The 21826-nt window shown below is 58.1% G+C and overlaps 1 protein-coding gene across 1 annotated transcript in view; it reads left to right on the top strand.

Annotated features, from left to right (window-relative positions):
- The window catches only part of LOC119154087 (collagen alpha-1(I) chain-like), a 90512-nt gene extending 68910 nt beyond the window's left edge, over positions 1–21602 (top strand). The window contains 49 exon segments of the mRNA XM_037401257.1: positions 30–83; positions 502–546; positions 809–862; positions 1630–1674; positions 2361–2414; positions 2819–2926; positions 4666–4719; positions 5056–5109; positions 5316–5360; positions 5974–6027; positions 6278–6322; positions 7048–7101; positions 7848–7901; positions 8088–8141; positions 8394–8447; positions 8822–8875; positions 9063–9107; positions 9421–9465; positions 9825–9932; positions 10202–10255; positions 10566–10619; positions 10835–10888; positions 11192–11299; positions 11754–11807; positions 12120–12227; positions 12561–12614; positions 12741–12794; positions 13047–13100; positions 13525–13578; positions 14331–14438; positions 14644–14697; positions 14858–14911; positions 15204–15257; positions 15742–15795; positions 15996–16049; positions 16358–16411; positions 17130–17183; positions 18277–18330; positions 18410–18463; positions 18630–18683; positions 18806–18823; positions 18996–19049; positions 19249–19311; positions 19613–19778; positions 20081–20187; positions 20422–20502; positions 20771–20915; positions 20918–20957; positions 21352–21602. Coding sequence (XP_037257154.1) covers positions 30–83; positions 502–546; positions 809–862; positions 1630–1674; positions 2361–2414; positions 2819–2926; positions 4666–4719; positions 5056–5109; positions 5316–5360; positions 5974–6027; positions 6278–6322; positions 7048–7101; positions 7848–7901; positions 8088–8141; positions 8394–8447; positions 8822–8875; positions 9063–9107; positions 9421–9465; positions 9825–9932; positions 10202–10255; positions 10566–10619; positions 10835–10888; positions 11192–11299; positions 11754–11807; positions 12120–12227; positions 12561–12614; positions 12741–12794; positions 13047–13100; positions 13525–13578; positions 14331–14438; positions 14644–14697; positions 14858–14911; positions 15204–15257; positions 15742–15795; positions 15996–16049; positions 16358–16411; positions 17130–17183; positions 18277–18330; positions 18410–18463; positions 18630–18683; positions 18806–18823; positions 18996–19049; positions 19249–19311; positions 19613–19778; positions 20081–20187; positions 20422–20502; positions 20771–20915; positions 20918–20957; positions 21352–21502 — 3201 coding nt within the window. The 3' untranslated portion in view covers positions 21503–21602.
- The last annotated feature ends 224 nt before the right edge of the window (positions 21603–21826 follow it).

The raw sequence follows: 21826 nt of genomic DNA, 5'->3' as shown, positions 1-21826 counted from the left end.
GCAGCATCTTGTCCCCTCCTGCTTTGCAGGGACCGCAGGGCTTGCAGGGGAGACGCGGCCCCCCTGGCCCCAGGGGCGTGCAGGTAAGTGGATGCTGTCCTGGCTTGGAGCCTACCATGTCTCCAAGGTGTGGGTCCCCCCGCCATGTGCTTGCTGAGCAAAGAAAGAGCTACTGGGACTTGTCCCCCATGTCCTTTGCAAGTGGGCATGAAGTCCTTGACCCTGTGGGTCTCTGTGGCTACCTGGGAGCTGGTAGGAATGGGTGGGTGGGAAGAGCTGTGTCTTGTGGGCAGGCTGCTGGCAGCGGGACAGGCAGGCAGGAGGTGGGGGGCAAAGGGAAGGGTGAGCTGGTGGGGACATGGTCCATGGGGTGTGACAGGCAGCTGCTGAGGGGCTGGGCAGGGTTCCTATGGGCTGGGGTCTCATCCGCAGAGCAGCACAATAAGCAGCATCCTTCTTCTGCCAAACCTCCGACCTCCCACCACCTTTGCTTTTCCCCAGGGTCCAGCTGGGATGGAGGGATCAGCTGGTCCCAAAGGAGACACAGTAAGAGCTTCTCGCTGGCTTTCTTTGACCTTGGTTGGGATGAAGTGAGGGCTTGAGGGCTTTCCCTTGAGGGACCGGGGGGTGAGGGGTGGGGTGGGGGGGTGTAGGTGTCCCTGCCCCTGCTTTTGGATGGCAGCGCTTGCAGCAGACCCCACAAATGAAGCCTGGAGGTCGCCAGCAGCCCTGGGGAGGGGATGTGACATGGTGGGGCTGGGCGCTCTGCCCAGCGCCGCACGAGCTGATGCCAGCACCCCTCTTGCAGGGTGCAGACGGTGTCCCCGGGCTGAGGGGACAGCTGGGACAGGAGGGCCCTGGGGTAAGTCCATGGGAGCGGGTGGCTGGATGTGGGGTGCTCTCATCCTCCCCCTTTAAGCCCCCCAAAGCAATGTGGGGGAATGCCCTCTCCCTCATGCCACCCCCAGCTTCCCATGGTGTTTGTGGCTTAAGAGCTGGTGGGGATGCCTGCCACATCCCTATGACCACACTCCTCATTTCCAAAGCTCCTCCGCCTCTGCTGCTTGCAGGGACCTTGCTTTTAATTTTTTTTCCCCTATGGATTTATCAGCAGTGATGCCCCAGCCCTGCCTGTCCCTTCCCTGGTGCGCAGTTAAGTGCACCCCTTTTCCCAAGGGGTTTGGGTGCTGAGCCGTCCTTTCCAAAGGGTTAGGGTGCTGGGGCAACCTGGCCTTCCTGCTGCCTGACCCACAGCGTCCCAGCTGAGCACAGCCCTTGGTGCATTTGCTGCTTGTGTGCTGAAACTGGTGCTTGCAGAGGGGATGAGGGATGCAGGGTGGGATGTGTGTGGTGCATTTTGGAGGCTGACAAGGACCATCAGCTGAGGGCTGGTGCGTGGGTGGGGGCAGCCCTGGGTGGGCTTATGCATCCCCTGGTCCCTGCTGGGAAGCAAATTCCACCATGGCATCTCATCATCATCAACTCTGCAGAGATAAATTGGTGTCTCCCATTTATCAGCATCTTCCCATCCCTGTAGTGTGGGAGGGTTGTCAGCCTCCATGAGTGCATTTGATACTTTCCTTTGTGTTTTTTTTTTTTTTTACTTGCATTTTGTGTCTCTCTCTGAAGGGGTTTATTGGCCTGCCAGGCTCAAAAGGCACCCAAGGAGAGCGGGTGAGTGATGGCACCCATGCCATCCCTGCTTGGGAAGCAGGAGAGCTGTGTTAGAACAGCCCAAAGCACCATCTTCATGGTCTTTGCCTGTGTTTGAACTTGACATTTGAATAGGTGGAAGCTGGAGTTGTTTGGGATGGCAAAGCTGCACTTGGGCTTGTCTTGCTGTAATAAGAGGAGCTTTCAGACACAACATGTGTCCTAAGATACTGTCTGCTTTGGGGAGGCACAAGAGGAGTGCTTTAGTGCTTTAGTCTGTGCTGGGGAACACAGTACTGAGGACAAGGTGCTAGTCATCATTGTCCTGATACCAGGATGGTGCAGCTGGGATGCCACCACCGGGTGCTGCAGGTGTCCTACCTGCCAGGGAGCTGGGGCTAGGATTGGCACAGGGTGCGGGGGCCACTGACCATTTGCTGGTGAATGAACCCAGAAGCTCTGGAGCACCACACACACACACCCACAACCCCCCCCCCCCCCCCCCCCCCCCCTGAGGAACAGATCCAGCATGTAACCTGCCCCCGGTTGCAAAAGGCCCATCAGGAGGAAAGCCCTGATCTAAATTGGGCAGAACTCACTTTCTTTGATGCCAAAATGGGATCAAAGCATGCTTTGGTTGTTTGGTTGCAAGAAGTGGCAATAACATGGTTTTCTGAGTGTACCCTCCACCTCTGCTCCTTTTGCAGGGCTGTCGAGGTCCAGGTGGAGCCAAGGGAGACCTGGGAGCCAAAGGAGACAGGGTACCACGTACCCAGGCTTGGGGGGGATTCTTGAAGCTGCTTCTTCTTCTGTTCTTCAAATGTGCTATTTTCCAGCTGGTGGGTGGGTTGGTGTGGATGTCCAGGGACCCAGGGGCATTTGCTTTCAGGGACCGTGGTCCTGCCCCTGATCCATCCTTCCCTGCTCCATCTTGCTTTGGCTGTTTAAAAATGTTATATTGCCCCACTGCTGGTGCCCCAGGGATGCTCTTGGAGGAGGGTTGTGGGATGTTCACCCAGAGTGGCCCCATGGCAAAGGCTGGCTGTGCAGAGAGCTGGGGCAACAAGCGATGGGGGGATTCCTGTCTGCGGGTGGGGGAGCCCCAGGCGTGGGCTGCAGGGAAACAGGAGCCCTGCAGTGATGTGCTGTGTCTTGTTCCTCCAAGGGTCCACGTGGAGCGCAAGGAGCAAAAGGGCCCCCAGGGATTCGGGGCCAGGCTGGCTTGCAGGGCTTTCCCGGCCCACGGGGAGCAGTGGGGCCCCGGGGACCAGATGTAAGTGCCATGGCTGCTCCAGGGTGCCACGTGGTGGGATACATGGGTGCCCAGTGCTGTGCCATGAGGTGGGTGGTAGGGACAGCGCTGAGGGATGCAGGCAGTGTGGGCAGTGCTGCCTTGCCCCAGCCGTGCCCAGGGTGAGCATTCCTACCTGCTCCTGAGCCGGGCAGTGGCCAGCATGCCGCTGTGCCTGGCCAAGAGCCACGCGTTGCCGTGCTGCTGGTGCAGGCACTGCAGGTTTGCAGGATCCCTCTCTCCCGCTGCCTAAACCCAGCTCCCCTCCAGCATCCTGAGCATCTCTGCCATGTTGCACTGCCTCTTCCTCCTCCTGAAGGAGGACTGAAGGCACTGGGCTGTCCCCAGCAAAAGTCCACTTGGCAGCCGTACTGGTACACGCTGGTTGGGGTGGTGGGAGCTGGTGCAGGCCAAGGGAGCCCTCTAATGGCATCTCCTTCCATGCTGCTGGGGCATCGCTGGCCCCTGCATGGCCACGGGGAGCTTGGCTCAGAGTCCCAGTCCTTGGGGTCGCAGGTGTGCCTGGCACCGAGCACTTGGCACCGACACAGCTTTGACCCGGCTGCTCCAGACCCCTCCAGCTGTGCCCCCATCAATGACCTGGAATTAGGTGGTGGCTTCAGCAATGCGAGGGGATTTCCAGCAGGTCCAAGGGGAGCCCTCCCCAGCTGCCTCTGCCCGAGCACCTTTGCAGGGTCCCTGCCCCCCATCAGCACCCTTTGCGCAGGTATTTTGAGAGCACAGGGCTCACACTTCACTCTCTTGAACTGATGCTCATCCCTGACTCCCGCCAGGCTCTCTGCCTCCTGGAGCCTGTGCTGGCAGCTCCGGAGGGCTGCTGCTGCCCAGCCGGCTGCCCTGCTTCTCACCAGCTATACCACCTGGCCCCAACCCTCGCCAGCTCCCAAGAGCTGAGCACAGCAGTGCCAGGTAGCCACAGGAACAAGGCACAATTTTCAGAGTGCTTTTTCCTGCAGTGCGTGCTCCAGGTGAGTTGTCAGGATGGATGAACCCAGCTGCAGATCAATACTTCTACCTGGGAACTGAAGCCAGGCTGGCTGCTTGTCTCTAGAGCTTTCCAGCTTCTCAGGAGAAGGGGGATTATATTTTCCCACCCACCTTTCTGGTCTGCAGCATCCCCCTGCATCTGATGCCCTCTGCTTCGGAGGGCTTTTGCGATGCCTGCCTGGATCTGCTCTCACATTTGCTGTTCAGGATGAGAAACGAATCCTCCCACCTCTCCAAGAGATGGAGATGCAGCACGACTCATCTCGCTGCCAGGTGGTGCCTTTTCCATCCAGCCGAGCAGCGCTGCCATCACACCACATCAGTCTGGAGCCAGGGTCTGGGCTGTGCCTGCCCTCCCAGGGCTGTAACCAAGCAGCCAGGAGTCTCGGCACATCAGTCCTTTGAATTGTCTTTAATTTGATCAGCAGGCAACAAAAATATTCAGCTGTGCTGTTTTGGGCCAACACTGAACCTATTAGGCTTTTTTTTTTTCTGGCCAGTTTTATGATCCTGATGGAGGTCTCCATCCCTACCCCAAAGCTCAGCTGGTGCCCCAGGTCACATTGCCATTTAATGAGTGCCACCTCCGGCCATGCTCCCCACATTTCTCCCCTACACAGGGCAGGGGCATGGTGGCTGCCATGGCTGGGGGAGCAGGCAGAGGATCAGAGGCTGCATTTTCTCTGGCTGACTCCTCTCCTCTCTCCTGGCAGGGGGAAGAAGGGCAGATCGGCTCAGCAGGGCTGAACAGCAGCGAGGGACCCAAGGTCAGTGCTGGTGTTTGCTGCTGTGTCCCCTGGTTTCCTGCGGGCTCCCCTCATCCTTGCGTGGGGGGCAGGGATGCAGCCTCCCTGCCCAGGAGCTCCATGCAGCATGGGGCCCAGCACCCAGGGACAGCATCAGGATGCCCACCTGGGGCGGGTCCCCAGCCTCTTGGCCCCCCACCCTGTGCACAGCATCCCTGCACCCACTGCAGCCATACACTGACCTTCCAGTGTGGCAGTGGTGGATGGGTCCCCTCGGTGCTCTCCAGGGTGGAGGGGCTGGGGGACACCTGCAGGGTTGTCTAAAATGACTTCTGTTTCCATTTGTGTGAATTTTAGGGAGGCCAAGGACCTGATGGCCTGAAGGGAACCCCAGGACCGCGGGGAGCCCGGGTAACTAATGGGGTGCTGGTACTTGTAGCTGAATCTTGGAGCATCTTTGGCTGTGGGAGACTGAAACAACCCTGGACACCCCTCGCTGGGTGGCTTGGGATGCGCTGGGGCTGAGCCGTGACATGTTTGGGCACCAGCTTTGCCTCCAAATCTCCAGCTCTGTTGCTGGCAGGGAGATGCTTTTCTTACTGCTTGCTGTTTTCCAGGGCCGCGTGGGTCAGCGTGGGCTGGTCGGAGTCCCTGGGCTGCCTGTAAGTAGGAGATGACCCATGGCCCTGGGTTGGCATGTGGTGCCATCAGCGCTGGGATGGGAAAGCCAGCTCTCGGGGAGCAGCATCCCAGGATGCAGCCGGATCAGAGGGAATTTGCACAGGATAAGTTGGGAACGAGCAGCTCAAGCTTTTGCACATTGCATGAAGTGTTTTGACAAACCACCTGCCCAACACCACAACTTCTCTCAACCCTGAGTGTAGAAAACTCAGGAAATAGCAACTTAAGAAAACTCTGTTATTCAGAGTCGTGTTTGGTGACAAAGCCAGGAATAAATAGCTGGGGCAAGAGGGGACAAAACACAGTTGAGGTGTTCACGGTGGGAATGGGTTTCCTCCTACACTCATGTTACTTCCCAGTGATTGCATCCAAAGGTGGAATGGAGCAGGGAGGAGCTGCAGGAGCTGTGCAGGGAGGACCTATGCACTAGTGAACCCATGGCTCAATACAGAGCAGCTGAACACCCTGGGGACCATGCCACTGCTAATTTGCCACCTTTTTAATACTGGAGGGAGGCTCTGGGGCTGGATGAGGCCCTGATGGGGGCACCCTGCCACCAGACTCTGCCTTCCTGAGGTGAGACTCTCCTTCCAGGGCTCGCGGGGCATCCCAGGAGCAGAAGGTGCAGAAGGAAAGCCTGGTACACAGGTTCCCATCCTACACTCTGTACTTGACAGTGGGCAAGGGCTGGGGCAGTGGGTTGTATCAAGAGGGGGAGCTGAGCCTGACATAAGGGGACTTCCCAACCCCACCATCCCCATGGCTGTGTGGGTCAAGACCTTGACACCATGTTGGACCTTGCCGTGATGTGCAGCAGCTGGCTGTGGGCTGACATGGTGGGACTGGGAGAGGCTGCCTCTGCCTCCCCATCCTCATCATTGCCTGCCTTGTCCTGCAGGGTCACCCAGGGACTGTGGGCAGCCCAGGCAGGAGAGGACCACCGGTGAGTAGAGCTGCGTGGCTGCCTGATTTCTGTCCTCCCTCCTTTCTGCTCGGGGCTCTCCCCCTGGGGATGTGCCTCAAAAGCATACCCATAGGATGAGGCACAGGTGGTGGGTGGCCCTGATGGAGCGAGACCAGCCAAAGGGTGCTCTGAAGAGTGCTTCTCCAGGCAAGAACCTGCTGAGAATTGTGCTGAAGGGTGAAGGAGAGGGAATGGGCAGTGCTTTTAAGAACTGGCTATTGCAAAATGATGTCTCATCCCTTGTACTGCTATCCAAGACAGGTCCAGCAGCAAGACCTGGGCTGGTAGCAAGTTTTCCCTTCTGCAGGATTTCTAATATTTGTTTATCTTTGAGCTAAAAGCAAAAGCAAAACCAAATCTGGCACTTCCCTCAAAACAATACATGAAAAATGTTCTGCTCTGGGTCAAGGAGACACACCTCCGAGTTGGCTGTCAGCATCACGTAGCGCTGTCTGGATGCATGTGTGGGTGTTGTGCATGTACACACACATCTGCAGCGCTTCAGCAGCGAGAAACCAAAGAGCTGGTTTGAAGTGGAAAGCACCAGCGCTGCCTTCGAGGGGCTGAGCCCTTCGCCTGCACCTGGCCCTGGGCGCTCGCTCTGGTTTGGGTTGGTCTCAGGCCGTGCACTGCCAGAGGAGAGCTGCTCCATCCCTCCTGCTTCTGCCTTCCCTCCATTGCTCGTCTTCCGCCCTTTCTTCCAGGGTTTTGCCGGCTTGCCAGGGGGCCGTGGACACACAGGATCTCCTGGATCGATAGTAAGGAGACAAAAAAAAAGTTCCTTCTGCATGAGCTCTGCATTTTCTTAGGTGGGAAGTCAGCAGGGTTGGTGCTGCTGCTGGGCGATATGGGGCTTTCCCACCTTGGGAACTGGCAGGGGATCAGGACATCTGTAGGACCTGGTCTTAACTTCTCGTTAAAAGACATGGAAAAGCCTCATTGGCAGAAAGAACTGGGGCTAGGGAAAAGCAGAATGATTTCCCCAGGGAATCTGCCTGAAAGATTTTTTGCAGCTTCCCCAAGCCTAGCAGGGTCTCCATGGGGGATGGCAGCCCGTGGAAACCCTTCACGCCTGGGTGGCTGAATAGCAGCGTGGTCCTGAGTCCTGGGAGGGGATCAAAGCATACGCTCCATCCCAGGAGGAAATGGGTGGTACAGGTTCAGGGAGGAGGTCCCAGGTCCTTGCCCACTGGGATGGGGACCCAGAGCAGCCCCTGCTGCTGGAAGAGCCCCTCCCTGAGAGCCTGCTCTCAGCTGGGCTTGGTGATGACCCCAGGATTGACTATTGTCACCTTCCCTAGGACAGCCCTGCTGGAGAGCCAGCCACAGGGTACTGGTGTGCAGGAGCCACCAGGGTGGGCCACAGTGACAGAGTTTGTCCCCAGCAACCTGGCTTGGACCAGGTGACTCTTGTCCGTGAGCACAGAGGCAGCAGCAATGGCTCGGTGGGGCTTGGCTCATCTCAGCCTTTTGACTGATATCTCCTCCCCAAATATTTCCAAAGGGCTCTCTGGGAAAACCTGGACCTGATGGAGACCTGGGTTACCTGGGCCCAAAGGTGAGAGCTGGGGCTTGTGGGGGCTAGTTGGAGCTGTGATGATGGTGAACAGCCCTGAGAGGCTCTTGGCTGCCATGGGGAGACCTGGGGGGATCCTGTGGGCACAGACATGGACACCAAGGGTGGGAAGTGCCTGCCAGCATCCCAGGAGCAGAGGTTCATTAATGCTCTCATCTCACCTGGCAGGGGCTGCCTGGAAAGCCTGGCTCGGAGGGGCCACAAGGACCTGTTGGCACCTATGTAAGTGATAATGTCCCTGGGGGGAGGGGGGAGGGTGCTGCCCACCTGCCTGCAGGAGCGGCTGAGTTGGGAGGGAGGCTCGCTGGAGCAGGGCTGCCTCCAGCCAGGCACTCGCCATCCTGCCAGGGCTCCTGCGGTGCCCGGGGTCCTGCCTTTCCCTGGCGAAGAGCTCAGCCTCAGCAGCCACCTTCTCCCAAAACCCTGGAGATTCTGGGCAGCCCCGGCTGCCTCCTGATGCCATGCTCTCCTCAGGGCTACCCGGGACCTGCTGGTGACCGTGGGAGGCCAGGGCGCAGGGGAGACAAGGTAGGGCTGGGAGGTCCAGCACAGCAGTGAGGAGATGCACTGGGGTGGGAGTTCAGGCTTCAGAAACTTTTTTGCATTGGAGCGTTGAACCAAATGGGTGGGTTTGGGTGGTATCTGTGAATGGTCTCCATCAGGGGGCTGCAGGGATGGCAGGAGGAGAATGGCTGGAGCTGGCTCCCACATTGGGTGAGCTGATGGTTCTGGGCACTTACCTGCCCAGACTCCTGTGGCTTGTTATAAGATGCTAGGCACCTGTTTTTTTTGGTTGGGTTGGGGGGGTGGGGGGAGAGTTGGCTGGGGTGGGTGGTTCTCACTGAAGAAATTACGGCATTAAAACATAAAGAAGAAAGGAAATCTTTCCTGCCTCGTAACAGGGAGAAAAGGGAGCCCAAGGCCCACCAGGATTTCCAGGAAAAGCTGGTCCCAAGGTGAGTGTTGTTTGCTGCTGCCCTGGGCAGCTCCAGGCCACCAGAGAAGCACTGAGCAGGTTGCCTTTGCTGGGCTGGGTATGGGAAAATGGGAAAACTTTGCCATTGGCATCAAGGGGCTAAACTGGGGAGAGGGGAACACTCAGGGCTGCGGCGTGGGGCTCTGATGGTGCTCTCCTCCCCCTAGGCCCTGCCAGGTCCCCCTGGTCCCCGAGGCGCTCCCGGCTCCCAGGTAGGGCTTGCCATGCTCCCCGTGTGCCTGGCTTGTTCCGCTCCCTCTGCCGCGGTCCCCTGCAGATGTGCAATGCTCTGCAACAGATACATGTGCTACCTGTAGCATAAGCAGCGTGGACCCCGGACCCTTTTGCAGGAGCAGGCAGGAGCCTGGTGTCCCACTTGCTGCTGCCCGGGCTTTGTGCTATCTGCCCAGACACTGCTGAGGCGGCCCAGGCACACGGGGATTGTCCAAGCAAAGCCTTACCCTACTCGGGGTCCCCTGTGCCTCCTTGCCATGACCATGCTGCTGAGCATCCTTCTTGTTTCAGGGCAGAGCAGGAGACCCGGGTCCTCGAGGGCTTCCAGGGCCACCTGTAAGTGGGAGAGCTGTAGCTTGCGGAGATGCTCTGTAGGCTGAAGTTGGGTGATGTCCAATGGGATGAAAGATAGGTGCCCACTCTGGAGGCAGCTTCATCCCTGGGCTGGTTGTGGGGCAGAGAATGACCCAAACCCTGCATGGGTAGCTGGGTGGTGACCAGTCAGGTACGGGGACAGCAGGACCCTCATGCACCTGCAGTGATGAGGCACTGGTACCCACCAGGTGCAGGTGGTACCTTGCAGACCCTGTGGTGGCCCAGCTGCTTCAGGCATGGGGCTCCCACTGGCCTGCCCTCCCCGGAGCTGCACCCTGCACTGCATTTTGAGGTACCTAAGTGGCCTTTTGGCTTTGCAGGGCATTCCCGGCACGCAGGGGCTGGATGGCATCCCTGGGAAGCCTGGCTCAGCAGGAGAAGGAGGAGCTCCTGGAGTGGCTGGTGCTGCTGGCCCAGCTGGGTACCCGGTGAGTGCAGATGGGGCTCCTTGGATCGATGCCCAGCACAACCTCCTGCCTCAGGTACTAGGACAGGGTGCAAGAATTTTGCTAGTGCAACTCTTTGGGGAGTTCCCTAAAGCACCTGCAGGAAGAGAAGGATAAGGGAAGATGGTGTGTGGCTTCTCTGCCCATGGGGATGTGGTGTGCTGGGGCACCCCAGACCCCTGCTTAGGAACTGCAAAGGCCTCCTGGGTTAAGGCAAAGCCTTGCTGCTGATATGGGTTGTTTGTTTTCAGGGCCGGGAAGGTGCTAAGGGACCTGAAGGGCCTTCAGGGATGAGAGGAGAAAAGGTAAGGATAGAGAAAGTGGGTTTATTCCCTTCCCAGTCCCATGAGTCAGGAGCTGCCCAGGCAGGTCTTGGTCTCACTCTGCTTGCCCAAAGTGGGGTTTACTCCCCAGGGCTGTAGGGGCCAGCACTCCTCCCAGTTTGGCCATTGGCTTTCCCCAGTTGGATGGGGATTTACATGTCTGGTGCAGGGTGGGAGAAGAGTCTTGCAAGCCCTCCTGCAAATGCTGGACAGCTGGGGCAGGGAGGTCTGTGGGGAACCTGGTTGGAGGACCACCATGGCTGCCTGTCCTCATGTCTGTGTCCTCTGGCAGGGTGATGTGGGAGATCCTGGGCAAGCCGGCATCAGCGGGCTGGATGGCGAGCAGGTACATCAGCTGGGGAGCCCTGCCCTTCCCTCGGCTGGGGCTGCTTCAGCCCGCCTCTCCCCACGTGCCTTCTCCAGGGATGGGAAATGAAGGGAGGAGGTTGCTGATCCTCAACTAAACCAGAAGGTTAAAGCTGCGTCTGCATTAACTGAGCCAAAGGCTTTGCGCAATGTAAAAGAGCTGTGCTAGGGCTGGGCTGTGTGTTTCCTCCCCAGGGACCACCAGGACCACCAGGAGCAGAGGGTCAGCTGGGGCGCAAAGGCGAGCAGGTTGGTCCCTGCTGGGTGCTGGGGTGATACCGATGCAGGTGCTGGGCTCACCTGGCCCCGCTGCTGCAGGGACAGGCAGGCACCTAAAACCACGTGGGACTGTTTAAAATCCACCTGCAGCATGTTCATGTCCAGGGATTTATGTTGCTAGGCATGGTAGGTGGGTCCAGGTCCCCTCATAGTTGGGGGTACCTGTATAAGGAAAGCTGAGGTGGCTGTATGGTGAGAAACGATGGAGGGCAGAGCCAGGGTCAGCCGGAAAAGACAGCCAAGAGTAATCCTGGTTGTCTTAATCCTGTCCAGGGGGAGGCAGGAACCTGCGGAGCTCCGGGCATCAGAGGGGACCCCGGGGAGCCAGGGGATGATGGGCCAGAGGGGCTGCCGGGGAGCCCCGGGGAGCAAGGAAAGGAGGTACGTGTGCTGACTGACACCACCACGGTGGTCACTGCTGCCCACCAGCATCCTCTGCCAGGGAATGGGGACAGGATGGGGATCAGAAAGCTGTGCACCCGGTGCACTGGCTCCGGACAACTGCACGTGCTACAGCTTTGCCATGGATAGGCTGAGGTGTCCCCATGGAAGGAGGGAGCTGATGCTTTGGGTTCCCTGTGCTGGGCAAGGTGCTGCTTGGCTGTGCTCAGCATTTTGTCTTCACCCACTTTTAGGCCAGTGTGGGTCATAGCTGGCCGTGGCCTCCTGGTGCAGGCAAAGCCACACGGCCAGCTCTTACCCAGCACAAAAATCCTGGCCAGAGGAGGGTGGAGAAGCCCATGGAAGTCAGAGTCAGCTTTTAACCCACCCTGGGATGGTGCTGGGGAGCAGTTGCAGTTGCTGCATCTGATGCCGGTATTTCCCCTCTGGGCAGGGTGACACTGGTGATGCTGGAGACCCGGGTGAGCCAGGACCTCAGGGACAGAAGGTGAGGAGTGCCTGTAGCTCTTTCCCCTCCTTGCAGCACCCATGGAACACACCCATAACCTGCTCAGCATCTGCTGCTCCATTTGCCATGGTGGGGGCAGAAGCATGGCAGAGGTGTCCCCATGGCTGAGGACCACTGGAGATGCGGGGCTCAGACCTGGCATCGGCACCTCTGTTGAGCACCCTAGGGTGAACTTCTGTCTGCAGCACTCAGTGAGAGGGTGTGAAACACACCATCTCCATGAAGAAGCTCATTTAATTGGAATGCCTTTTCCTTCTTTGTGGTGACACGTCTGTCTGCATCCCTGAGCAGGGTGATGCTGGCCCCAGGGGGCTTCCTGGAGTGCCTGGCCTTGGAGCTGCCACGGGGGAGATTGGAGAAAAAGGCCATAAAGGAGAGAAAGGCCAAGAAGGTTTGCTGGCAAGTACAGAGAGGGGCTGCCTCAGCCCACCAGGCTCCCAGCATCCGTGCAGGCTGGTGGTTGGGGGCTGGGTGCCAAGGAGGGGGACCTCACCCCTGGCAGGAAACCTTGGGCTCCAGGAGCCACATAAAATACTAGGAATGGGTAAATGTCCATAATTAGGGAGTTTTTGTGTCTCATGGGCATGACTCCAAAATTGGGGTTTGTTGGCACAAAAGGACAGCTTGGATTTGCTGGACAGCCTGGGTTAACGTTGCCTCTGGCCAAACTCCAGCCTCCTGCCCCCCAGCCGGGCTGTGACCCTGCTGAACGTGTCTCCTTCTGTGTCCCAGGGCCAGGTTGGTGTCACCGGAGTTGCGGGACCTGCAGGAGCCAGAGGACGATTTGTAAGTCAGGTCACTTCCCTCCTCCCCTTTTGGCTGATCGCAGACCTGGCTGGGGAGGAGTGTGTGTGACTGGGAGAACTGGGCAGGGGTGAATCAATGGGGCTCCTTTGCTTGTGCCCTGAACAGGGTGGGACGGGTCTCCGAGGTCCTCCTGGGCTCGATGGTCCCGAGGGAGTGAAGGTATGACACGGTGATGGCTCCAGCCCTTTATGTGTGGGTGAAACACCCTTTTCTGGTCTTTTCCCAAGCTCTGCTTTCTGCTTCTGGCTGATGGGGGATGGGGTGGGGCTGGCTGTGGTGAAGGACCTGGGTCAGACTGGGGACCTGGGGGACCTGCCATGGAGCACTCCCTGTCTTTTGGCCTGAGATCCAAAGTCAACAAGGCAAGGAAGGGTTTTTTTGCAGACAGAGCTGTTTCCCCTTCTTCCTCAGGGAGAGCCAGGGCCACGAGGCATGGATGGACCCACTGGTGCTCCAGGATTAGAGGTACTGAAGCCTGGGACCTTGTAGACCCAGGAGCTGCCAAAGGCTTCCCCAGTACTTCACCACTTCTAATACAAACCAAAACCAAAGGATTTACTTCCCCTTAACTGCCCAGGCCAGGGGGCTCAGGAGTGAGGAGGGGGTTTTAATGCCTCATACCTTGGCACTGACTCCCAGGAGGTACTTATATGCCCCCACCCCAAAAATCAGACCATTTCAGCCTGGCACCCAGGGATGCCCTGTGGAAGACCCGTTCCTGTGATCAAATCGTGTTCACTCCCACGTGGTGCCCGGGTGCTGCCTGGGCATGTGCCTCGGCCAGCTGAACGTGGTACGAGGGAGAGGATGCTTAAAATACCTGCAGGGGGCCTGAGCGCAGAGCACGTGGTGGTGACGGGCTTATTCTAAATCCCCAACATCACCGCAGGGACTCGCTGGAGATGATGGAGTCAAGGGGGATGGTGGCAAGCCCGGTTTGGTGGTGAGTACCTGCCCTACCTCTGCAAAACTTCCCTGGGAAAAAGGTTTGGTGGCATCTTGTGATGGAGCAGCAGAGCCTGGGCTTGGGGCTGTGCCTCACCCTCACCCCGGGGGTGGCCACAAAGCAAGCTCTGGCAGCCCCGGTTCCAGGCAGTGTCTCCCAGGTCCTGCCCTGCAGTGGCTTCGTAACTGAGTCATTGTTTCCCTGGTTTCCCTAGAGCCAAACCTCCACAAAGGCGTTTAATATAGCTGTTAAAAACCGTGCAGAAGTGCCGCCAGCTGTTGCGCAATTAATGCTCGGCTGTTGGAGTCTGCCTGGGGCACTTGGTTTCCCCCTCTGCTGTCCCCGAGCAGATCTGTGGGTGTCCATAGGGTCAGGTGGCTCCAGGAGCCACCTGTGCTCAGGAGCACTCTGCCCTGAGATGCATTTTTATGGTCCTGGTCCTGACATGCACAGAGCCCCAGGTGTGTTACTGGTGCCCTGCACTCAGCAGCAGGATACATCCCATGTGCATCCCAGTTTTCCCGTGTTGCAGTGTCGCTTTACCCAGGCAAGACATGTCCTTAACTCAGGCAGTCGCCTTTCCTGGGAGAGGTTGGGATGCAGAATAAACTCTGGGTGGATTTGCAAAGCAGACAGCAGGAGTTGTGGCTTGGTGTGGTTGAAGCCCCTCAGGGGGCAGCTGCTCAAGCCCTGCTCCAGGTGGGCCTGGGCTGGAGTGTAACCTGTGCCCCCCTCTGTGTGCACCCCAGGGCGCAGCAGGTGCCCGGGGGCCAGTGGGTGCCCCTGGGCTCCGGGGCTACACTGGGCACGAAGGAGCCAGAGGAGCAGTGGGAGCCAAGGGAGAGCCAGGCCAGCAGGTAACTCTGCCATGGGGATGGGCAGGGGATGTCCCCACAGGGTGGTCTTCCCTGGCACAACACCAGCAGTCCCTGCGGGGAGCAACCCCAGCCCAGACGCTGGGGCGAGGCAGCTGGCTTTGTACGCGCCCTCCTGCCTTCCTCCAAATAACCTGGCGCTGATGCCAGCCTCATCTGTTGGTCTTTTGTCCCCTCATGAACTCAGGGTCCTCTCGGGCCACCAGGTGAAGCTGGAGCCCCAGGGCTGAGTGGCACCGAGGTGAGTGGGCTCCTCTGCTACCCTGCTTCTCTGCCTCTGGTTTTTCTGTCTCTGCCACTCTAACAGCCTTCCCAGGATTTGGGTGAATAACCCTGGAGCTTTTTCTTCGAGCTGGGTTGATTTTCATACTTTTTTTTTTTTTTTTCCCCCCACTTCCTAGGGCCTGGCAGGTGTGAAAGGGAAGCCAGGCAAGCCAGGAAAACCAGGGCAAACGGTGAGGAATGGGATGGAGCCATACTGGTTCTCCTGGCACAGATGGTAGGATGCTGGGATCTCCCAGCTGCGGTGAGATCCCACATGGGCAACATCTCCTGTTCCTACTGGAACGCCCTTGTTGCCCCACTCTGCCCAGCCTGCTCCAGAGAGGGGCAAAAGTCTCAAATGGAGACTTCAGCTTAGAGCATCCTCCTGCGCACGCTGTGGCAAGAGCAGGGAGGGAGACTGGGAGGAGACATCCCTGGCACATCATCCTTACGGAGGGGTTTCCTTCTCCTTTGAGATTTTAGGGGTCTCCAGGACAAGCTGGTCCTAAAGGCTGGAAAGGTCGCAAAGGAGAAAAGGTACCTTTGAAATCGTCTTCTGTGGATGGCACCTGGGGGGGAGACCAGCCACCAGACATGGGGTGGCTGAGCCTGAGCTGGTCAACCCCACTGTGGTCTGTGGAGAGAAACCAGGGGGAATCGCCCTGGGGGGACCTGCTTCTCCCTGCTGTAAAGGCAGCTGTGCACCAGTGCCTGGCAAACACAGACCCCTTCGATGCCTTTGGGCTGTCTTGGCTGGTTTTTGGGTGAGGGGCTGGCAAGTCTCCCCAGTTCAGCCCCACAGGGCTGCCTCCATCCTGACTCGGGTGCCCTTGGAAACAGGGAACCTCCCCTTCAGTGGCCAGCTGCGCACTATGGCCTTGGTCTCCATCCCCAGGGTCCCACAGCACCTGCTGAGCTCCGTCCCCATCTCCACGCAGCAAGCAGCCCCTTTTCCCCAGTCCTGGTTCAGGCTGTGGCTGGCCTGCTGGTGACCCACGTCTCCTGTCTCTTCTTCCCCCAGGGTGATATGGGGCACGAAGGGGAAGAAGGGGTCCCTGGAGAAGCTGGCAGACGGGTAAACGGCGTTGTTGTCCCCATGGAGGTTGGCAGGAAGCATGGGGCTGATGCTTAGAACCCACAGAGATCTTGCAGAGCACCCCCAGTTTGCTGGGGGCTCAGCAACCCTGGGGGGGCAGCGAGGGGGATGTGGGGCAGCCAGCTTAGTGCCTTTAACATGCCTGAATTGCTCGTGAGTCTTTCATCTGTCATTCCCAGGGGAAGCGAGGCAAAGTTGGCCACCGACCCCCGAGAGGTCCCCAGGGACCCAAGGTAGGTTGGCTTTGCCCCACCGGGGCAAGGGCTGCTTTGGCACCCTGACAGCTCAGGGGTGCTCTCAAGACAGGGGGTGCTCCCAACTACCTGAGCCCCAGCTCAGAAAACAATAAGCCAATACAGGGGCACCGCATAGCTGGAGGGCTCTGTGTCCCCAGTCCCTTCCAGCTCAAGACAAGGGTCTTCCACACCCCCAGCCCCCATGGGCTGCTTTCCCTGCAAGAGGCATCAGGGCATCACTCCTGCCTCCCCTCGCCCTGCCCCTCTGGGCTCACCAGCCAGGATCTCTCGCTTTTGCATTTCAGGGCTACCCAGGTGACAAGGGGCTGGAAGGACCCCAGGGCCCCCAGGGACCCTATGTGAGTATTAGTTTGAAGGTTTTGGGGTGACAGCTGCTCACTGTTTGGCCCCCACAGGTACCACTGTGCAACCCAGCTCTGCAGACAACCAAAGCAGAGACCCATTTAAAATAAGTGATGTTTCTAGGTGTTTTAACCATCTGTCATTTAACCATCTCATTGTGCCTTCTCCTCCCAAATTAGCATCCCAACAATGTGCATGCAGTCAGGCAAATCACGTAATTTCCAATATGTTGTTCTAGAGGCCAAATACTTCCCTTCCAGTTAAGTGTCTGATGCTCGGCAGTGCTGAGCACTTGTGGAGGACTGTGCCCATGTGCCCAGCGAGCTGCCATGGCTGGAGGGACTGGCTGCACTGCAGCAGCCAGCATTCCCCCAAAAAACCTACTCAGATGTTTGGGGTTTTTTTAATTGCTGAGAATTGTTTTTTCTCATTTAAAATAAAAATCCTGACTTTGGAAACTTCACAGAAGAAAGGTGGCATGTTCGGCAACCAGCTAAGGGACCTGAACTGCACTATTTAATGGTCTTTGCTTGAGGGATCCTCCTGAAAGCAAAAATCAAAGATATGATGAGAAAATACCTCAAAGTTTGTAAAACTGCCTGAAATTCTCAGAATCCTGGAAGCCACCATTGTGGCAAGGTTCCCCTTTGCCAGGGAGCCGACGGGAGCAGCTCAGGCGCAGGGTGATGCGGTACTGCATCATTTCTCTCTTAGGGCATCCCAGGGCTGAAGGGCATGAAGGGAGACCCTGGACCGAAAGGACCCAAGGTAGGTGATATGTACTGGGCACTTGAGTCCCAGGCACGGGGACAGGGGGACTCTGGGCTGGGCTAGCATTTAATTTGCTGGATGCCATCACTTATTCCCCTCTTCTTGAACCCTGATCGCTGCAGCATCCTTCTTTGGGGGTTGACCATGTCCCCAGGTGCTGCGAGGTGGGACCGTGAGGCTTTCTCCAAAACCAGGTCCTGTTCCAGCCTCTCCATCCTCCTGGAGTTGCAAGCAGCAGCATAGTCCTTTAATCCCCTGCTCTCAGTGTTGATGCTGATGCAGCACAAGCACATACCATCTCTGTGCCATTACTGATGAGCTGATGGATCCAACCTTGGCCTGAGAAGCAAAGCGTATCCTCACGGCCCCATCCATCAGCCATAAGGCTGTAAATAAGAGTGACAAGCAGTCCCTGGTGGCGGATAGTTGCTCACAGCATTCAGGAAAATGAAACCTCAGCATTAAATTTATTGCGAGCTAAATGAGCAATAGCAGAAGCTAAAGTCCAGGGTGTTCAGCAAGGCCAGAGCCTGGGAGAGGAGGCTGTGGGCAGCTGCTCCGCTGTGGTTTCTTCCCCTGCTCCACCAGATTTCAGCACACAAGAAATTTTCTTTGTTTTCCCAAAGGGTTTTCTGGGAAGTTGCGAGGTTGTCTTGAATGATATTTTAGTCTGGGACAAAATGCTTTCAGTTTTTACCCGTCACAGCTGAGGAGGGGAGGCAGATGCGCTATCACACCTCCTCCTTCCCCAGCAATATGGCTACAGTTAATTCTACCAAACCAGAAGAATGGAAGGTTTTTTTCAGAAATTTTGCACCCAGCTGTAACTGGGGATTTCCCATTTCCAACTGTTTGCTGGAGGCCAGGAGATATTCGACCTTGGGAAACGTCCTCAGGCAGGTGTCTCCTGCCAGGGTCAGGCAGCAAGCAAAACCTCTGTTGCCTACGCAATGAAACACCACTGATGGGGTAACTAGAGTAGGGTTCCCGAAGCCCACCGTCCAGGGCAGAGCCCCCCACCTCGGCCTGGTGTCCCAGGGGGTTTCTACCCTCCTCTTTGCCACCAGAGCTCTCCCTCACTCTCTCCTAGGGCGAGAAGGGCAGTGTGGGCGAGCTGGGACAGCAAGGGGACGATGGCTTCAAGGTGTGTGAAGGGGTTTGCTCTTTTCCTCCCCCCTCTTGGTCCCTTGTCACCCTGTGTGACACCCTTCCATGTCTCCTAGGGCAAGCTGGGACCCCATGGCATCCCTGGGAGGCCAGGACCCAAGGGACAGCAGGTAAGGGCAGGGTGGAGGGGGGATGGCAGGAACCAAGGTGACTATTTGGGGTGAATTCCTCATTTTTCTGTGCAAAATCCACCTGGGGAAGGGGCTGAGCTGTAGAAGGACATAGGGCTGGGAGATGCCCCATGCAGTGTCCTGACCTCCTTCGGTGTCTTTGCAGGGTGACACTGGCCCCCCCGGCCCACGGGGACACCCTGGCATCCCCGGGACACCGGTGAGTCCCTCACCCTCTGGGCAGGTTTGGGGTTCACTCCTGGACCCACCCGCAGTTACGCTGTGATGGGGCTTCAATCCCACCTGCCTCCGTCTTAGCTGGGACTTGTCCTTCTCTTCCAGGGCTTGTCTGGACCCAAAGTAAGTAGGGGGAAGCACCTGAGCTGGGCTCAGCCCTGCTGTGGGGCACCATCCCCCCCTGTCCTCTCCCCGGAGTGCAGGGTGGCCCTGTGGGGCACCCTGGGGTGCAGCTCAGCACAGCAGCATCTTGCCACCTTGCTTTTCTTCTCTCCCCCACCTTGACCTTTGGCAGGGGCCGAAAGGCTTCCCGGGGCTGCCGGGACCCAGGGGCACACCGGGCACACCGGTAAGCAGAGCCGCTAATGTCCCTCGTGCCAAAATTTGGGTCCCTTCTCCCTCGGGTTTGGCAGTGAGGTCCCACCATGCCATGCCATGCCATGCCGTGGGGATGGCCAGCTGCTGGCACTGTTGGAGGAGCTGCAAATGGGGGGGGGGGGGGCTCGTGGGTAGCAGTCAGCATCACCAGCATTGTCATTGTCACCCAGGGTCTCGCTGGCCCCCCTGGTCCCAGAGGACCCACGCTGATGCTGTCCAGGGAGCAGCTGCGGGTGAGTGCATGGGGGCAAGGGCTTCCCATCCTGCTTTTGGTGGGTGTCGACTGGGGTGGGAAGGGGCTGACAGTGGTGCTGTCCCATCTCCCACTGCTTCTGAGGTCCTCTGTGCACAGGGGCCAAAGTCCTTGCAGAAAGAGCAAGCGGTTCTGGTTAATCTCTCTCCCACCAGGCTTGTCCTTGTGCCCTGCGTGTCCCATCCTCTCCCTGAGCACCCAATGATGCTCCTAGACAAAATAAGAGGTGGGGAGGGGGGAGCTAATGTCAGCTTGATTATATCCCCCTCTTTTTCTTTCAGCACCTAATTTATCCCTCCAACCACCTGAATTACACTGCGGTCTGGGCTCTGCTGGACACCTTGAGTCAGGAGCTGCAAGCTCTTGTCGAGCAACCCAACGGCACCAAAACCAACCCAGCGGCCACCTGCAAGGAGCTGCTGCTGGCTCACCCCAGCCTGCCCAACGGTACTGGGGTGCACACGGGGTCCCCCACAATGGCCTCACTTCAGGCCAGCCCTCCCTGCTGGCCAATGTGGGGGAACAGGCAGCTTCTGCAGTTAAGAGGGAATAAGGATTTGGGGGGATGAGCTCAGCTGCATTTCATGGGCATCCCTGGAGAAACAGGATGGCAGCCAGGCTGCATCCCAGGAGGATGGAAGTTGCAGCCAGGAATGTGCTACAAGCTGGGGTGGGATGGCACGGTACAGCATGGCATCCTCCTTGTTCCAAAAACTGGGTGCCAGGACCTCCCCTCTGCCTCCCTCCAGGGCAATACTACATCGACCCCAACCAGGGCAGCCCCCAGGACGCACTGGTGGCCTTCTGCAACTTCACAGCAGGGGGTGAGACCTGCATAGCCCCCGTCCACAACCAGGTATGGGGTGGCTTTCATGGGGCAGCTTCAGCCCCGTGTTATCCCTCGGGGCAGGTGAGGACAGGGGTTGTCAGGGCTGGAGAGGGGACAATGTGGCCGGTCCCTTGCTGTGGTGACCACTGCCATCCCAGGGAACTGTTGGAGCACTTTGGGGTGAGGATCCTGGTCACAAAGTTTGCAAGTCCCAGGGAACTGAAGCCTGGGACAGTGTGACATGGTCCCCACTCCCCACAGGTCCCTATCAAGGCTTGGCTGAGTGCCTACACCTCCAAGGACACCTTTGAGTGGTTCAGCGCCCTGCCCGGGGGCTTCCTGGTGAGTGCCTGGCCAGGACAGCCAAGGGGACACAATGCCCCATCTCGTGGGATCGGGGGTCTTCCAGTGCCTGCCCTGCTGTGGTGGGAAGTGCCTGGGCACAAGGTCCCACTGGCTGTGCTGGTGGGATGTGACACCTCCTTCTGCAAGAAATCCAAACGAGTGCTTTAGCAGACAGCTGAATCCTGCCTAGTTTGGAACTGGGGGAAGCACAGGTTACCTCCAGGGCAGCCCCCGCTACCCGGGTTTCTCTCTCGTCGCCCTGCAGCTGGAGTACGAGGGTGGCCAGCCCGGTGCAGCTCCGCTTCCTCGACTGCACAGCCACCTGGCAAACCAGAAGGTCTCATACTCCTGCAGACCCGCTCCCGAGCAGGGCCAGCCCCAGACCGAGAAGGAAATCCGCTTCCTGGCCGACTCCGGGAGCAGAGCTATGCAGCCAGCTGCAGGGCTGTGTGGTAAGCCTGGCTGTGGCCAGACCCTTTTCTAGTCCACCGACATTTGCAGAGCCCCTCAGCATGGTTGGCACCCTCGGGGTTTGGGATAACACCTGGTGGATGCAGCTTCACGTGGCGGGATGGGATGGAGAGCATCCTCTCCTGGGCCCAAGGAGCTGCCTGGTCTTGGGAAGCAGGCTGGGATGTGGCAGGGCATGAATGGGACAGGGGGAGGCCACCTCCCTGGACAAGCCACGAAGGGCTGGGGATGGAGACCTGGCCATGCCACAGGGCTGTTGGGTGTATCGAGGAGCAACCGGAGCAGCAAGGGGACAGCGGGTGCTCTGAGAGGGTCCTCCAGGCCCACCAGCCGAGGGTTTCTGTGCCACTCAGATGCCCCTGGTGCTTGTTTCAGCTGGACAACGAGTCCCTCCATCACCGACACCATCTTCCAGTTCACCACAGAGGAGCTCTCCCTGCTGCCCCTGCGGGACCTGGCCGTCTTTCACAATGGCGATGCCTCGCACCAGTTTGGTTTCACAGTTGGACCAGTTTGCTTCAGCTGAAACCGGTGACACCCAAACCGAGCCGGCCAGTTCACTCCCCACCCAAGAACTGTCCTGCTGGGGACATGCGCGGAGGCTGGGGGTGGCATGGGGCTCCCACCCGCTCCCCAGAGCTGCTGCTCCTCTTTCTGAGATACGTGTTTGTAGCTGCATTATGCCACGGACTACACTTCCTTCTGGAGTAGAAGAATATTGTTTACAAAATTCATTTCTTTATAAATTATATATTATATATATATATGTATGAAAGAAGGTGCTAATTTAATGACTGATTGGGGGAGGCTTGTGTAATTATAACCACCAAGAACTAAACTGTCTGCTGAA

This window comes from Falco rusticolus, chromosome 9, assembly GCF_015220075.1.
Source record: "Falco rusticolus isolate bFalRus1 chromosome 9, bFalRus1.pri, whole genome shotgun sequence".
NCBI classification, from domain to species: domain Eukaryota; kingdom Metazoa; phylum Chordata; class Aves; order Falconiformes; family Falconidae; genus Falco; species Falco rusticolus.
The sequence above is the reverse complement of the archived record's forward strand: the minus strand, read 5'-3'. Positions and strand labels throughout refer to the sequence as shown.